Below are 19,693 nucleotides of genomic sequence, written 5' to 3'. Positions count from 1 at the left end.
TCTTTAATCCTGCATCACTTCCTTTTGGTTTTACATTTATTGACTGAGTCCTGGTGACTACTCTAGAGGTTCCTTTACCTATTCTACTTCTTCTTTCAGTGCTATTAAGAGAAGGAGCCATGAACAATGCCACAGGTTTATAATCCAGGCTTAGTTGGCACACATTTCAGAACAACCTAGGCTGCATAGTGTGGGATATAGAGTGAGACATGGCCTGAAAATAAAAACACAAAGCTGTGAAACAAAAGTTAACAAGGGGAGGCAAGAACCATTGTCTATGATGCCACTAGGAGAGGAAAAGACAAAGGATTCTTTATTAAGTGTTCGTCATTTCCCTGCAGCTTGCTGATGTCTTGGTTCCTTCTCCCATCTCCATTAGTAGTTAAGCCCTCCAGAGGAAATTCTAATTGGTACATTTACAAAAAGCAAAGAGTCACTGGTATAACTGTGAAAATTGTTTTCTTAATCTGTTTCTGTTTGCTTATGCTTCTAGAACTTCAGGTATAGGGACAGAGTTTTGCCCTCTCCCAACTCTCTAGAGAATTTTCACTGACAACTCCCCCATTATTAAAGACTTCCTACTCATTCACTCTGAGTTAACTTCCAATGAATGAGCCAGCTAGACATTTTAGTCGGAGGTCATTTTTTTCTCTCCAGGACTTACTGAACGTTAAGAAAATACCAAACCAAATGGCTCTTTTCTCATTCTTAATGCAGCTGTGATCTGGAGTTCAGCCAAAGAATTGTCAACTGCAAATCCCAGAGCCCTTTAAAATCCCAGGGATTAGGATGTGCTTTGTTGTCACATCCACAGACCAGTGTTTTAGCTTCCAGGAAGCATGAGAGACATGGTAACCAAACAAAAACAAGGGCATACAGACACTTGGATGTCCGAGCAATGTCTTGGTCTCACTCTGGAACATTCCTTTATGGCATTCAGCAACTTTCTGATGGAGAATTACGCTCGCGTGCGCATGCGTGTATGTGTGTGTGTGTGTGTGTGTGTGTGTATTTTTTTTTTTTTTGGTGAGTTTTTGAAAATAGAGTCTTAATATGTAGCTCCAACTGGCCTGGAATTCATGATCTTCCTGCCTCAGCCTCCTGACTGCTGGGTTAACAAGCATGTGAAAAAAATGTCTAGCCTTTGTCTCATTTTGCACTTTAAAAGTTTATTCTTATTAATTCTTAAGACAATTAACAAATAAACCGCTAGTGTTCTGAATAACTGCCAAATTGTGAGGGTACTTGTCATTTTTCTTCTTGGTTGTTTTGAGTTGCTTTAGTCTGACAAAAATAATAATTTTGAAAGCATCCAACAAGATCCCCAGTGCTGTGTGAAAAGTAACTTGCATGACAGAAAGCAGAATTGCCATAACTGAGGCTGAGGTCGTTTTCAGGAAAATTGAGCAAATTGCACAAAATTTCTAGTTACACAAAGAGAATAGCTTCAGCAATTATTATACAAAATGGCAACTATCATGAATAATGATATTGTATTTTGAAATTCAATGAGATATTCCTGTCTCCACTACAAAGATACTGAGTTTATATGCTTAGTAAATCAACTGAGATATTGGATGCATACTTTGTAAGATTGTATAATAGAAAATAAATGTACATAATTAAATACATTTTACATCAACTAACTTATTTTTTAGAAATAGGACAAACCAGTGTTTTTAAATTGAACTACATTTTAAATAAAGATTATCCATTTTAAATAACAACAACAATAAAAATGACAACCCTAGTTATTGATAATAAAGTTAATCAGAAGTAATGGTACAAGTATATTCATTCATATACTAAAATTATAGAGCAAAACCTTTGATTTTCTAATTTCCATTTAAGTTATTCAGTTTACAATCAACTTTAAAATAACTTTTTAAATAAATATACTGATTTAATTCACTGCTAAATAGAATGAAAGAGATAAAAAATTTACTGTTACTTTGAAAAACCTTGTTAAGTCAGATTACATTTGATGGCTGAGTTCTGTGTTTACTATTTACAACTTCCTGGCTAAAGACACAGGTACTGTATGACATGTCTTTTTTAAAACATAACCCTACACATCTGTCGAGCACACATCTGGACATGTGGCCAAACTCATCATTTCCTTCTGTATATCCAGGAACTGTCAGATATTTCAAAGAGGAGAGCGGAACAAAGTTACATCCTTTTTCTGTTCAGGTTTCATAAACTACTTTTTTTTAACCTTTACCCCCAGGATATCATCAAATGTAAAAATAAGCAGTCTGCATTCCTTAGCTCCAGAGAAAGCAAGCTGGGAGGAGGATGAAGGGTGTGGGCTGTAGGAATATCTGCTTGTACAGGGTGAAGGGGGAGCCTTCTCTGAAAGGCTCAGACTCAGATATTCTGTGAAGTTATAAGACAAGACTTTGTGAATACAAAAAGTAGATAGATTGAATCACAATGAGGAAGACCAGCAGTTTCAAAGATAGGAATGTCACATTTTATAATGTTAACATTTTCAAGTCCCTCTGAAAATGTAACTTCAAATACACTAGCTTTACCTCAAAAGATATAAAGTCTAGAATGACGGAAGCAAGAATTTAGAACGTTGTACTTATATGGAGAATAAGCCTTAGAGTAACTACCTCAGAAATTTTATTTTATTTTTATAATTCCAACCATTTTATTGGAATCATAACTTTTAAGAAACTATTTTAACATAGCATAAAATATAGAAACATTTATGTATGAACCTTTCATAGGAATAATATTTGTCATTAGGGAAAGTAGATACATTATAGCTGTAAGTTCAAGACAAGAATTAAAATTGATTAAAGCTGGACCCCAAACTAAGAAACCTGTAAAAACTCTCTTAGGTGAGAATGGTTTGAAGAGAGTTGTCTTCTCTGTACAACAGACGCTTTGAGCGGGCAATCGAAGACTTTTCATATATTTCCCGAGTAGCCCTCTTAAATCATCCTGGGTTTTGTTTACTATTTTCAGAAAGCATTTTGAAATATCAGTCCTTCTTTCAAGATAACTGAGACCAATTATCTTTTGAGGAGCTCTATTAAGCAACTTGAATGAAACTTCTAGTATTAAATGATTTCAGAATGGACACAGTAACAGTAATTTAGAGTTCAACACTGATATAATAATGATCTTGCAAGTATGAAGGGAAGTTTCTGAACTCACAGAAATCATTTCTTTTAAACAAACTATACTAAAGATCTTCTGAATTTTATCACTAATGTCTGCTTTGTCCCCATGATCAGAAATGATAAGATACACAAACACACAGCTAGAGTGAAAGACCTGGTTTAAATACAGTCAGTGCTTTTTATTATTATTATTATTATTATTAATAAATAATTACATATTTCTATCCAATTATAGTTCCTTTAATGTAGTTTAATAATATGTCAGCTCCTCTTTGACATACTTAGAGCATGCCTGTATTCCTGTTCTAATTAATGATGGCAAGGAAAGAAACGAAGAAATATTTGAGCTAAAACAAATGATGAGTTTGAACACTTTCTATTTGAGAGTCAACTAAAGAAGTGAAGGAGGACAAGAGGCTTGCATTTCACTGCTGTGACTTTAATGATGGTTTTAAACTTTTTGTCCCCTCCCCCACTTTTTTCATAGCAAATAACACTAGGCAAAAATTAAATGCCTCACACTTTCTGAATGATTTTAACTTTGACATGCCTCTTATGATTCTTCATACTTTAATTTATTTCCTTTACAATCCCAACAATCTCATAGTATCATTGGAAGCTATTTGCTTCAAAACTCACAGAGAGAATGTTACTAAATCTTTAATTTTTCCTGGTTATCAAACACAAAGATCAATGTTCACAGCTACAAGGTCAGCAAGCTGTTTTTGAAATTTACCAGTGAGTCATTTATCTGCCAGCAAGCACTGAGTGGCTACCATATAATACAAGACCCTGGGCTAGATGAATTAATATGAGCCTGGGCAGCTGACATTCTATCACTGGCTAGCTAAGCAATGGCTTCTTTTTAACTAGGATCCATAAAACCATTGCTTAGTGATTTAGTGGGGCAAAGTCTAAATTACTGATGAGATATAGAAGCCTGCCTTCACAGTCTACTGGAAGGCCAGTCTCAGGTCAGTCTGTCTATATTGGCTGTATTAATGAGTAACTAGATACTATTTCATTATCTAGCCACAAAATGTTAAAATGCAGCAAAATAAGAGATAATAATGAATCAACCCACTGCCATATGTTTACATGTACATTTGTAATGAGTAAGAAAGCATTTCACATGTATAATAGTAAATTAAATGCTTTCAAATTGTTTTATATATAGAGAAATAAAAACAAAATAAAACAAATGACCAAAAGGGAGAAGAGTATTTAGACATGTATCTGATTGCTATAACTAGAGAACACAGCAGAGCCCAGCTAAACCATTTAAATGCTGTAGGATATAATTACAATAACACGAAACAAAACTGAAAAGGAATACCAATCTTCTGTCATTATCCTTTCTTTGTAACAATATTATTTTGAAAAGTTTCATGCAAAAAAGGACTCAAGGCTTCAGCCGCATATGTAGCAGAGCATGGCCTTGTGGGGACATCAGTGAAGGAGAGGCCATTGGCCTTGTAAAGGCTTGATGCCCCAGTGTAGTGGAATGCCACAACAAGGAATCAGAGTGGGTGGGTTAGTGAGCAGGGAAGGGAGAGTGGGAGAGGGGAGTTTCTGGAGAGGAAATGAGAAAAGGGAATAAAATTTGAAATGTAAGTAAAGAAAATATTTAATAAAAAATGAAAAAAAAGAAAAAAAGAAAAATTTTATCATGTATTATCATAAATAAATATGATGTTAATGCAAACTATGACTTCCAGAGTTAGAGGGCAGATAAACAAACAAAAGAGAAACTCTAACTTGTCACATAAAGTTGTGCTATTAAGTAAAATTATGTATGAATATGTATATATCCATATATATATATACATATATATACACACACACATATATATATATGTGTGTGTGTATGTGTGTGTGTGTGTGTGTGTGTGTATGTGTGTGTGTGTGTTCATACGTATATTGTAGCCCTGTGTATTCAAGTGACAGAAAAATACTGGTCAATATTTGCAGAAAGAACACTGTTTCTGTTTGGGCCATCATTTTGGGATCTACAGTCTAATAACTTATTACAAAACTCAATATTAAAGTTATATACACAATAGAATTGAGAGCTAGTCATACTCCAAAATATATGGTAATTAATATTTTTATAAAAGAAAACAAAACATTTTGACAAATGATTAAATATTTTAATAGTCTTTTGAACTTTTTATTTTCTGTGAGTATATGTTATTGAGCCAAAATATATATGCAACATATTTTCTAAAACTTTGTCTTTTGTTTAGTCAATACACATTGAAATATATAGAATTACATCAGTTATAACTAGGTAAGCTATATGATCTCACACACACGCACACACAGCAATTAAAAGCAAAACCAAACACTTGAGGGCTTCTAAAAACCCCACTTGGAAGAGATTGCTCAGCAGTTAAGAACTCATGCTGCTCTTGCAGATTGTCTAATTTTGGTTCCCAACCACACATGGTGGCTCAGAACCTGCTGTAAGTCAAGGTCCACAGGATCCAACTTCCTTCTCCAGCCTCTGAGTGTACCAGATATACATGTGGTCACATTCCTACATGCCAGCATTCACAGATAAACAGAATAAAAGAAAGTCTTCAGTTTTAGAGTTCTAATGTTTAACATTGATTTGATCTAATTAAATGATTCATAAAAATACTGTTGAATAAGTTGAGGTAGTAAAAGAATAAGCTGACATCACCTGATACATTAGATTTAAGATTTAATTTTCGAGAAAACATCTATTAGTAGAAAATCCTTTTGTAGGTCCTTGGAGTTTAGATACATTTTTAACCTACTTTGAAGTTTGTTCAGTTATAGAAACATCTATCATTTAAGATTTTCTATCTCCCTATTACCTATCTATGCTTTATTTATCATCTATAGACTCAGCATCTATCTATCCACCCACATACTTGATACAAGCCAAAACTCCAAGATGCATTCCTTTAGGTATCTGTTAATTATCTATAATTTTAAGGATACATAATTGTGAATTCTCTCAAAGAGCTAAATACTTCTTCTTCTATTCTCAATAATTACTCAGTATTATTTAGTTTTGTTTATACATTAGAATAACTGGCTATTTTTAAATAGTAAAAATTATCAGTAAGTCTATACCCTATCTGTAAGAAATTCCATCTAAGTGGGTCTGCTTCACGTTAGGATAATATTTTAAAAAATTAACAGGCATTTATACCATGCAGACAGTGCATAAAGCAACCATTTGCAAGTATCATAGTCTACCTTTCATCTGACTACAGTTTGAATGCAGGACTGTATAGAGGCACAGCACTATCTAATATTTATTAATTATCAATTGAAAAATAAATTTTATGTTAACTGAATCAATAAATTTTCATTTTTTTTTGTTCTACAAAAACATCTAGGAATTTACATGTGTGTATCAAAATATCTAAACTATACTAGATACATGTTAAAATAGTGTAAGTTGCATTTAGATAAGATTTGTTTGTTTTTATTCAGCCTAAGGAAATGATCCTGTCTCCACACATCAGGGCACAGCAGCCTGAGGTCTGTCTGGAACCAGCAGCCTGAGGATTTTTTTTTAATTTATTTTTTTATTATGTATTTTCCTCATTTACATTTTCAATGTTATCCCAAAAGTCCCCCATACCCACCCCCCCAATCCCCTACCCACCCACTCCCACTTTTTGGCCCTGGCGTTCCCCTGTACTGGGGCATATAAAGTTTGCAAGTCCAATGGGCCTCTCTTTGCAGTGATGGCCGACTAGGCCATCTTTTGATACATATGCAGCGAGAGTCAAGAGCTCCGGGGTACTGGTTAGTTCATATTGTTGTTCCACCGATAGGGTTGCAGTTCCCTTTAGCTCCTTGGGTAATTTCTCTAGCTCCTCCATTGGGGGCCGATTTTATATTCAGACTTTGGTACATCAGCTGTGATGGGTGAGCAAGTGCCTTAACTCTGCTCCAGCTTGAGAACCTGCTAATAATTTTGATAAAGATGACCTTGTTTTCTAAGATCAAAGATGAAAGTGTATGAGAAACATTGAGAAAAATGTAGTAAGAACCCAGGAAAGTTAGTTAATAGCAAATCTTCACTAAAGTAACACAATATCAATATATAAAATACAGGATTATTTCTGATCTGAATACAGTAACAAATCGTTGAATGTTAATGTGTCTGACTGCAGGAAGACCTGGAACCCATCAGCCATTCTTTAAGATTTAAAAGTGGCAAAGTAACATTGTTGCCCATAACCATTTCTTGCGCATTTTACATTTAATTTTGAATTCATTTTTTACTGTATTATAAAAAAACATGAAAATATATAAATGGAAATAAATTCATAATGTGTGACATTCAATTGAATAAATTTCCATCGTATGTCGATGTTAATGTTAAACTTTTACTGACAAGCATTGGGGAAGTTTATCATATAGATCTCTGTAGATTCCTTATGGTGAAGATTTCTAGATTTTATACATACTGAAATATCACAGAGGCCTTAAAATTATGTCAGACACTTAATATGAAAATAATATGTGCTGTTGCCCAAGGTACTCCTTGTTCAGCTATGGACCTGCCTTCATTTACATCAAGCCTGCCCTCATTTATCTCCATTCTCATTAACTATTCTTCATCATCAGGGTCTCTTCTTCACCAAATTATATTTAATGTTTTCCCCAGCGTTCCTAATGACACTTAGTTAAAAAGCAAACCTATTTGCCTACATAGACATTTCTGATTTATGTTAATATATATTCCTGTCCATATCAGCTTATTTAAAAAAAACTTTCAAATTTGAAATCTTTGTTGTTAATATGATTTAGCCATCACCACCTTCACACAAACATCTTGCCTCAAAGACCATCTTGTCTTCTTCGGTGTCTCTTTCCTACACGTTTGCCTGTGTGATGCCTGTGAAATTCTCTTTCTTAGAATCAGTTCCTATGCAACATTATCACCATGGTGGAGATCACTGAAGACTGTCTAGGACTGGTTTCCCAGTAAGTTCTCTAACTCCTAAAGAAAGAGAAAGGTCCCCACTAGTGTGCTAGAGTACTTACAGAGTGACATCCCTGTTGACTTAACAACCACTTGAGTATCATCCGTGCCTTTGTCAGATCTGCTCTTTGTGCGTGTTTCACTAGCAGTGTAAGAACTTCACAGAGCATGTACCTCCCACAGTGTGCCAAGCAGCTGAAAGTTTAGAGCTGGTTCTGAAATTTCTGTTATCACTATGTGAGGCTATGAAGAAGCAAAAAACTATATGCGGTCTATCTCCAATTGTCTACTACATAGCATGAAATTTTGGAGTGAATACTATGTTTGAGGTTAAAAGACAAAGCTAATTTTTTTGTTAATATGAGAGAACAAATCTTTTTAAAACTTATTTTCAAGTAATTTTCAGGGGATTCTGAAAAGGAATTTTAATCTGTGAATTAGAAATGCATTTCTGACAAGTGAATAATAAACTTAAAAAGCAGGGAAATATGTTAATGAAAGCAGACTTTACCCCCAAATCTTTCAAATGTTTTCAAATATCTGACTTCTAAACACAAAACAGTGTAAGAAAAATATAACTTGGGTGGGTTTGAGCTAATAAAGAAAAAGTTAAATTATGTAATTTTTCACTTGAAAGGAGACAATTCCTAATGAGAAACCTGCCATAATTGTAGTATACATCTAGGAGGAGACTGACATTATCATATTAGATAAGTGCAAACCCAAAGCACACTCAGTTAAATTTCTGCTCTCCATAAGTATGCAGTGGGACCAGAAAGATTCATTTTCCTATGACTACACTGAGTTAAAGATATATATGAGTTAAAAGCCTTATGAAAGCACAAGAAACATAGATTCATGAAATCATGTGTGTGACAGTTGTAACATAAATTTTACACCATGGCAAATTGATGTCATTAGTTTTCAAACTATTGAAAGGCATCATATGTTCTAAATTCACTCTAAATAAAAATCTACAGTTGAGCCGGGCGGTGGTGGCGCACGCCTTTAGTCCCAGCACTTGGGAGGCAGAGGCAGGCGGATTTCTGAGTTCGAGGCCAGCCTGGTCTACAAAGTGAGTTCCAGGACAGCCAGGGCTATACAGAGAAACCCTGTCTCGAAAAAACCAAAAAAAAAAAAAAAAAAAAAATCTACAGTTGGAATAAGGTAACCTGCCCCACTCTGTAATGTGTACTCTGCCTCAACTCTCTTAAAAATGACTTTGGTATGGTTGTTGAGAATTTTTATAGAAGTCTCAAGAGTACTCCTTGTATAAGATGACATTTGATCATGCAACTAAACCGTTATGAGAGAGGGAGTCCTAGGATTCTTGAGAAATTGAGGCATACACTGGAGAGGCAGTAAGTAATGAGGTCCTGAAGCAGCACTTGGTTAGTTTGCTGGAATTTGTGGTCATTTTTACCTGAAGTTAAGTAAGAGAGAACCAAACTTACAAGAGATATAGAATTTCTGGAAGGGCATAAAATTCATTTCTAGAATTCACTACATAGATTGACACTTTCTCTGACATTATGATAGTTGATTGTTAGCTGCTACAATCCACAGCAGAAAAATCCAGTATATGTGGTATAAAGAAGCTTCCTTAAGTACCTTGTGGTGAACTAAAGTAGGAGTGATATAAATGATCTTATTAATTGTGAGAAAAATGAATAGAAGAATGAATGAATGCTTTAGAGATCCTTGTAACAGAAGAAAACAATTTTTAAGTCCTATGGCTTATAAACAATGTGGCATATGCTGTTAAGCTTTGAGAAATAAATAAATCTTCCCCTCCTTAAGTTTATATCAAACACTTTATCACAGTAACAAGGAAAGTAATGAGCACAGGAGAGGGTACTGTGGATGGGGGCTGCTGCAGTGATAAACTGGTTGGAGCGGGCAGTGTGGAAGACATGGAAATGCAGCATTAGAAGAGCCCTATTCTCTTTTTTTAAAAAATATTTTTATTAGGTATTTTCCTCATTTACATTACCAATGCTATCCCAAAAGTCCCCCATACCCTCCCCTCCCACTCCCCTACCCACCCACTCCCACTTTTTGGCCCTGGCGTTCCCCTGTACTGGGGCATATAAAGTTTGCAAGTCCAATGGGCCTCTCTTTCCAGTGATGGCTGACTAGGCCATCTTTTGATACATATGCAGCTAGAGCCAAGAGCTCCGGGGTACTGGTTAGTTCATATTGTTGTTCCACCTATAGGGTTGCAGATCCCTTTAGCTCCTTGGGTACTTTCTCTAGCTCCTCCATTGGGGGCCCTGTGATCCATCTAATAACTGACTGTGAGCATCCACTTCTGTGTTTGCTAGGCCCTGGCATATCCTCACAAGAGACAGCTATATCTAGGTCCTTTCAGCAAAATCTTGCTAGTGTATGCAATGGTGTCAGCGTTTGGAAGCTGATTATGGGATGGAACAAAACACCCATGGAAGGAGTTACAGAGACAAAGTTTGGAGTTGTGATGAAAGGAAAAGCCCTATTCTTATTCTGTAAGCAGGGCTTAGTGTGCCATTCCAATGGGGACTGGGAGATCAGGACACCAGGTGAGAGGCTCAGATAATTAGGTTTCAGAAGAGAATCAGGACTCTCAAACTGTATCAGAAATCAGCTGAACTATATTTTGGCATATATTCTGTTATGTTCTGAGAATTGACTGAGGCAGAAATCACTAGTAATGGACTGACTTGTGAGGTTGAGAAAAATCTCAAGACAGAATAGCTGTCAGGCTGTAAGGTGGCTGCTTTTTTTCTTTTTTCTTTTTTTTTTTTTGGCTGTCACTCAAGTCAACAATGTCAGAAAAAAATGTGATATATAAAGGTTGGCCATGAAAGGTCTGAGAGTGAGCCTAAAGATCCAGGCAGGAAAAGTTTAGAAACAACAGTTGTTAAGAGATTAGTGCCCTGTAGAGATAGGAAAGGCCCTGAGGACATGATTCCACCATCCAAGGTTATATCTTATGAAACTACAAATTAATCTACAAGGAGATAACCTAAAGTGACCGGGTTCTTTCCTCAAAAACATCTTTCTGAAAAGTATTTCCTTTTATCAACACACAATGGCCAATTCAGATGCAGTCTAAAGAAACCAGCCTTCTTTGCAGATATAAGGTACATATCCATATAACCGCCACCCACAATAAGATAATAAATTGCAAACACCATGGAAGATTTATTTCTGTTTTTCAAGCAGCAAATACTAATCTCTAATATAGTTTTATTTATGTAATCTAGACTGGCCTAGAATTCTTCACATAGCCCAGACAGGCAGGCCCTTATATCCTCTATCTCAGGCTACCATATGCTAATGTGTGACTAGGAATTAATAGACTTCTTGAGGCACTCCAATGTAGACCTAAGAGCTTAAAGCAAAGGCCTTATAGAACTTTGTCTCCCAGCATCAGGCTCAAGGCTGATGGACTGATTCAACAAGTGCCAAGCCTGATCAGGACATGTTACATAAAAGTAGGAGATGAGTGAGCCTTACTGTATTTCTCTAAACTGACCTACCCAAAAATTAAAATAGTAACATCCCTTAGAGATTTAAAAATTCCAGACCCCAGAGGAGCCTGGATGTTTGGATTGCCAAGTACCCACTGAAAGTCTTTTTCTCTGTGTGTCTTCTGCATGCCTGTGCTTCTACCCTCCTCCCCCAATAAACACCTCCAACTAATGACTCTTTCTGCTGTGCTTTGATGTGTTTGATATTTCTCCACTGCTTCTCCTTGTGGTGAAAGCTTTCCCTGTCTTTTCATGTTTAATGGGTAGGAATATGGCAATCAAATGTCATAGACTGTATCCCTGGTATACCAGGGGACCAGCCAGAACGCCAAAGAAGGATCTGTACCTCTTCAGCTATACTAGACATACAGTTAAAGGAGTACATAAAGCATAAACATGGTGCCATTACCTAACGGAGTAGAGATATGCAGAGAGATACTTTTAAGTTAAGAATTATTCGATTTTAACACTCTGAATTTCCACCTATGCTTTCTGACACAGAAATAGAGAAAAGTAATGTACTGAAAATGAATGTTTTTCCCTAAAAGTTCACAGTCACCTAAACAGAAGACAATGCTACCTACCGGAGAGACAAGCAAAGGGCAACCATGCAAAGCAGGGAGCAGAGCATCCATTAGGCTTACTAAGGAAATGGCAACAAAGTTGCAATTCCATTAGGCTTGTTTCCTCCTATATAACATGTTAATACACATGGAATATATTATCATTCATTTTTACAGAAAATCGTGAAAGGAAAATAACTACACATTAAACATTTTACTTTTGCTTTCTGTATGAGAAGATGGCATTTGAATTTTAAAATTGTTGAAATCTTTTTTGAGTTAAATTAATCTAAATAATTACTGGGATTGGAATTGCAAGTTTTTGTCTTGTAAGATTTTCTAATTGATGTATATTTCTAGATACCCTAAAACTATTTTAAGATTTTTTGTTACTGTTGTGCATAAACTTTCAAATCAGCTATCACATTGAGGACTGGCATATTTAACTACATAATTTATTTTTTCCTACTAGCTTTCCATTACAAACCACAAGTCTTTGAACTTGTGATTAGGCTCCATACCCTGAGGGTTTTGAACGTTTTTCCAGAAGGCTTTCAATTTATTTTATGCCTGCCTCTTCCACTGGATTCAACTCAAATTTTTCTAATATGAAGCATATTTTCAAGTGATTCATATTATGATGATTTTTTGAAAATTTTATCACTATTAATTAAGGGTATTCATAAGAAATATATTTTAAATTTTTATATTTGGTAATATTTGGGGATTTTTCAACTTCACAAACTAAGTAATTTTTCAGATTTCACAAACTAGAACATCTAATAGAACTGTGTGATATTAGAAAGTTTCTTAAATTGAATGACTCAAAGTCTTTTGACAGTAGTGCTTAATACCCAAAATATGAGATAAATCACCAGAATGCTCATTCTATGAGGAACACTAATGCTTTGCATTAAACTACAAATAGTTTACCACATTTTTATCTTTAATCATGTTTGATTTAGTAGTATCCTTGTGTATATATATATATATATATATATATATATAGTATAAGGAAGTGATACCAGGGACTAATTATTTTCAGAGACATTGGCTCTTCCCACTGTATATATATATATATATATATATATATATATATATATATATATATATAATTTTAAGCTTGCATATTTTCTTCAGATTGTTCCAAAGAATTAACATTTATACCTTGGTTAAATGTATGAATTTGAAATGTGTATATATATGACCATATATTTCTCTGTATGTGTACATACAAATATGTAATATATAGTATATTCTTTTTCAGTAGCTGTAAGCATAGCAAGGGGCCACATTCCTCCTCCTTCCATCATCTTGGCTAAGAAAGTATGAATGGTCCACTGAACTGCTACATTTCACAATTATTAACCCTGATCTCATGTCTTATCTTTCCATTTCCCACCAACTGTTTAAGATTATCCCAGGTTCTTTATTTTCCTTCCTTCCTTCCTTCCTTCCTTCCTTCCTTCCTTCCTTCCTTCCTTCCCTTCTTCCTTTCCTCCTGTTCCCTCAACCTAAACAGCCTCTGAACTCTTTGCTGGTGTACCTCACTGGCCAGTGTTTCAATCCTAGCATCTTTCTGCACTTGGCTTCAGGATTTTGGCATGTATCCTTGTATATATATATATATATATATATATATATATATATATATATATATATATATATATATATATATATATATGGTATAAGGAACACTCTGATTACCTCCATAATGCTTAAGGCTCACCCATCTTTACAGAAGTACAGACCCAACCCTTTCCAATTTTTCCATTTCTTCCTTTGTCTCATAACAAAACATTTCTTTGGAAGGTGCAGTTATGAATCCCTAATGCAAATTCAGTGAACCAGCACAGAGAGAAGGCTTTGTATGAGATGAGAAATCTTGGGAAACTATGGGAACACTCAAGTGCAGAATGGTCAATGCTTGGCTGATTGCATTTTCATTTGTAATGTGGAGGCACTGCCAAGAAATTGATTCCTGCTGACTATAATGGCAGATGTTCCCTAGAATTTTATACTGCTTCAGAATGCTCCAGAATGACCTGTGATGATTGGGATGTGAAGTTTGATATTGTACATAATTGCCTACAGTTTAACAATAGATGGAAAACCAATAAGAGACAATGCTAAAGCTATCATTTTGTAAGGGGAATACAATTATAATCATGAAAAAGTTACCTGCAATAATTTTATTTATAGTGGTTACATTTGATTTGTGCTGAAAATTTGAAGTAAATCTTCATTAGCATTTTACATGCCACAAGGCATATTATTTTATTGGTTTGTTTATTCATTCCATGAATATTTAGCAAGTTCTTCTTATTTACTAAACACACTTCATCATCATTGACAAATTGCATCATTTGTAACTCACCATGAGCCATGCGGTGGAACCAGTAGTAGCCAAAGTCAACTCCTAAGAAAGTTAAATACCATGTCCATGCAGAATCCCAAGGCAATTCCAAAAGTCTGTAGTTTTCCCAGATATAAATATAACTGGTCACTTCAAGGCTCCTGAAGAACAGACTGGAAAATAAATTGAAAAAGGATAATTATAGCATTTTGTATATCCATTATTGCAATATAACAGCCAAGGTGATGTTTAGTATGAATACACTCATATATAGCAAGGGAACATGTCAACACTCCACTGTGCTTCTTCCTGATCTGCCTGGTCTCCCTATCAGACCATCAGCTGTTCCCCTGGTATGTTCTTTTGTTTGATACTCATCTGGATATCAGTTACTTGCACTCTAAACTTTATGGAACTTAAGAGATTTTTTTTTGTGTGTGTCTCTTAAAACAGATTTTATGGAACATATCATACATAATAAATCTTACTAAACTGCTCCTTAATTCCTGTTACTGTCATTTTGAATTGTAATGAAGAACATAGCAAGGATGAATTATAATTGAAGACTGAAATGTTGAAACTATATGGAATATTTCCTAAGGAGCCTGAGAACAACTTGTTGTCATTAAATAGGATTGTTCATAAAATGTGTATTTACAAAAGGGACTCCTTCTGCTCTTTCCTCCACACCCTTATTTCTTATCCCTCTTGAACACACTATACTGGTACTATGATGTTATACTTTAGGCACACATGTAAGAGAAGCATAACCTAGAGCTTTTGGAATAGTAGGAAATAGTTTTCTACCAGAAGCGAGACATATAAATCTACTTAAAATGAACAACTTTTTTTAAAAAAAGAAACAAAGCTAGAGAGATTGTTCAGTTCAGAACACTCATTGTTCTTCCACAGGTCTTAAATTCAGTTCACAGCACTTACATTAAGTGACATAACCTCCTGCAATATTCCAACTTCTGGAAATCTGATACCTTCTTCTGGCCTCTGCAGGCACCATGCAGACATTTATGTTACAAGCATATAAACACACAATATACAAAAATAAAAACAGTAATAAAACATATTTATTTTGAAATCTAGAAACAAAACTCTGTATTCCTGCCTATTTGACCATGTAAAATTTTCATTTCAAAATTTCAAAACCATAAATATTTACTTGATTTTATGTACTATATTTCATGAATTATCTGTGATAAAGTTTAAAAAACTATTAAGCACTTTTATTCATTTGATTAAGTTTACTTCCTAGTCTATATTGGACATCAAATCGTGGATCATATACCAACCCCAATCATTCTGGTGTATCTGCATGTGCATACGGAGTTCCTTCCACACTGGCAAGATGCCAGGGTCCAGGCATTTCTACAGTATTTCAGAAACATGAAGAATGGGAAGTACAGGACCTGCCTTCTAAACAATGATCAAGTGTAATTTTCAAAAGAGGGTTTAAGACAAGTTTACCTGAAAGGTGGCCATCCTGGACAGTAAAGGACATGTTTAGACCAGGGCATTTAAAGAATGCTGCTTTTGAAACTTAGGCAGGATTATTCCTTTTGTAGAAAACTGTTTCCGAACAAGCCTTACACGATGAGATAACATTTTAAAATCAGTGTCTAATTCCCATTAAAACGGTATCAATTGTATAAGAATTCCTTTTGGCTTAAAGATATGATCAAAGTCAGTTTTGTTTTGTTTGTTTGTTTGTTTTCTTTAAATGGTCCAAAATGCTAACTTCTCTAACAGAGAGATTTTAACCATGAAGTTGCTGCCACATTGGACCAGATGACTCCTTGTAAGGAAATATTTCTTACATCCAATTACACTCTAGAAAAACACCCTTCTTCTCTTTCAATTCAACTGCACCACTCCTGGTATCAGCTGTGATAATCAAATATGTCTCCTGACGGACGCTGTTAAATGTTTTCTAGTGATCATATGTGTCTCAAGTTGAAAATCACTACTTAAAGCAATTAGAAACAAAAATATTAAAGCCAATAAAATTCAACAAAAGCTTGCCATACTCTAAAGATTGCTGGGTAAGTCTTGGTATGTATTATCAATTTAGACTTCTCTACACACTTATCAGTCACTGGATAGATTTATACTGGGAGCTCATTTAGTTTCAGGGACAGCAGAGGGCCCAAGGGCATATTGTTGAACATGGACCATAATCACCTGATCTTCTTAAGGCTTTTCTTGTCTTCCTTGCCAGGGACAAGTAAAACAAGATCAAGATGCCAAGACCTCAATCAAAGAGGGCCTCTGTAAAACTGGTTTGTGAAACCTAGAGAGCCTGCTGGCTGAAATCAAGTGCTGCTTATTTCCTGTACAGGCGTCAGGTTCTGAACAAACATCTAATGTATCACTCTGTCAAGTGAGTTATTAGGGTTGGCACAAATCAAGCTAAAATATGCCTGATACATAGTGGCAGCCCTTTCCCATTTTCTCACTTTAGCAAGAGGCTTACATTTCTCCAAGGCAAACAGAGTGATAATGCTATAGGAGTTGTATTTGGTATTTGTTGCTTTCTATCTACAAGATGAACATGATCCTCTTCCGTTATACATGTGAAAGAACAGCCACTCAATGCCTACATCTGAAACAATTTGCTCAGGTGATAAAGTTGGGAAATGATTATCAGATTCTGGAAAGCCCTTGATAGCAGGAAATAGCACCTACATTTGCAAAATGGTTCCCAACAGACCCAGAAGCATAAAGGAAACCTCCTCCCGATTTCTGTTTCCAGTTCCTCTGTCCCCATCCCTAAAGATTTAGCATATGCCTCTGCATTCTGGAATTTTAACTTGAGCTTTCTAAACCCCATTCAGTGGGAACAGACATACAAATTTGTATATATAGATGAAAGGGCCTCTCTTGATCACATGGAGTTGAAAGGTTAGAAACACAAGGTCTTACTTAAACATATTCATCCTTTACATGTGGAATATGCATATGAGAAAAAGAAAATGATCTGAGTACCAAGAGACATGAGGACCTGCTGCACAGTGAATGTCACCTTTCTTCATCAAAGGCTTTTTTTTTTTTACAAGTCAATTTTTTTCATGAACACTACTAAAACAGTGGCTTTCTAAGGTTAGAAGTACATGATAAAATTGGTGGGGGATGGAAAGAGAGAAGCAACTGGCAAAGGCTGCCCTTCAACCTCTACAGGTACATTGTGAAACACCAGTGTGCACATGCATGTGTGTGCATACGTGCATGTGTGCATGTGAGGGCACACACGCAAATGTAAATATATAAATATATATACTATTTGTTCTTAAAATATATTTGAGTGATAGACCTATTTTTTTCTGAGAAATTAACTATATATTTCTTTCCAAACCTTTGATAAGTCACCTCAGAACTTGAGCTGTCTGTCTGAAGAGCTCCTGCCACTTTTGCTCCATCTAGTGGAATATTGTCTTTTCAATGTCTCAGCAATAAGAAGAGAAATGATTCAACCTACTACTACTTTCCATAGACAGACACAACCATTTTGCTACTTCTGACTGCAAAATTGCACAACATTTATAAAATGATTACCTCATTTCTTTAAAACATCCATTAAGCCATGAGTGCATTTGTTATATTCTTTACAAGAAAATATGAAACTGTACTGACAAGTGTGTAAACCCTGCCTGGGAACCCATGGAGTGGTACTCAGTTTTTTTTTTAAAAAAAAAAAAGTAGTGTCACAGCAGTGACAGATTTTCTTTATTCTACAGCTCCACCCTAAGGACTTGAAAATATTTTAACAGAGTTTAATTTCCTCCTTTTAATTTTTTAAAAACTGAACTGTTTTGGTCGGGAATGGAAAATTCCACTGAATCCATAGCCAGTAAAATTCTGCATACGTATGCTTGAACATTATGAAACCAGTGGCATAGTAGAAGCTGGCCATGACCCATAAGTATTAAGAGTAGAGTGTCCTCAATTTGAAAAATCTACCTACCTAAATTATCTCTAAACCTGGTGCAATTTGATTTATAATCTGCTCTTTCAACAGAATAAATGAAGCCCTAAAAAACAAACATACTATATATATTTTTATCAGGAATAAAGTTTCTCTGGGGAGGATGCAGTTTATGGAAACAGTAACTCTGGGAGGAAGTAACAAGTTGAGATCTTGGGTTTCTGATGAAGGATTGGAAATTCAATTCTGCTTAAGCTAGTGGAGGGGAAAGTGGGGTTTCCCGCTCATTAACATGTGAGTCAGTAGTGCAATATTTTGCAAATTGTGCTTTTAAAAATAGATTTGGCACACATTTCATTGAAAAAAGTTTAATTATATATATATATATATATGTGTGTGTGTGTGTGTGTGTGTGTGTGTATACATATATATATATATACACACATATACACACATACATAATTTGCAGAAAAGCAATTCATCTATAAGATACTTATTATTAGTTATGATCAGTAGAAAAATCCTTTTACAACTCCAGTTCTGTATTCTGGTTAGGAGGCTGCCTACTGTGTTTCAAAAGAGCAAATAAATTCAGGATGGTCCAGAATCTGGTGTGAGGCAGGTGGACTTTTATTATGGATGAAGACCTGCCCAACAGGCTTGTAAATAAGATAAAGTCCTGTCTATGGTTAATATTTTCCATTACCTAAAGATATTAAAGGTGTAGCACATATCTTTCCTGTGGATATGGTGAGGAAGCTATTACTTTTCCAGAGAATTCAAATTGTATGCAATCATGACATTGGGCTGGTCAAATAAAATTATTTTTTCTTAAAGTCAGTTGCCAGTATTTCTATGGCAAGAATGCAGGACTGGAAAGAGGTGTTCACTCTTCTCTCTTATTTTGTTTGAAGCTATTTAGAACTATTATCTGAGGAACAGTTCTCCAGTAGTGGATTAGCTAATAGGATAGTACTGTTTTCCTTGCTATTACATACTTTAAGGATAGGGCAAGTCCTTGCTGCTAGTAGAAAAAAATGAATTGCATTCCTTGGAGAGGCAAGGACCCATGCCATGTTAATCTAACCCTCAGCTGCTTATGATTTGCACACAGAATCATTTGAATGCTACAACTTCAAGTGAAATATTACTAGAAATTGATGTCAAGTTACTTTTCAATGTTTTTTTTTTCTTCCTTTCTTTTTTATTTTCTGTA

At 35.2% G+C, this 19,693-nt stretch overlaps 1 protein-coding gene across 1 annotated transcript in view; it reads right to left on the bottom strand.

The window, feature by feature from the left end:
* The window catches only part of Agmo (alkylglycerol monooxygenase), a 366,048-nt gene that overhangs the window by 341,293 nt on the left and 5,062 nt on the right, over positions 1-19,693 (bottom strand). Inside the window, exon 3 of the mRNA XM_021178991.3 lies at positions 14,565-14,716. Within this exon, the coding sequence (XP_021034650.1) occupies positions 14,565-14,716 (152 nt within the window). The remainder of the gene's footprint in view (positions 1-14,564; positions 14,717-19,693) is intronic.

Source organism: Mus caroli, unplaced genomic scaffold (genome assembly GCF_978045245.1).
Source record: "Mus caroli unplaced genomic scaffold, Mus_caroli_1 scaffold_14, whole genome shotgun sequence".
In the NCBI taxonomy this organism is placed as follows: Eukaryota; Metazoa; Chordata; class Mammalia; order Rodentia; family Muridae; genus Mus; species Mus caroli.
The sequence above is the reverse complement of the archived record's forward strand: the minus strand, read 5'-3'. Positions and strand labels throughout refer to the sequence as shown.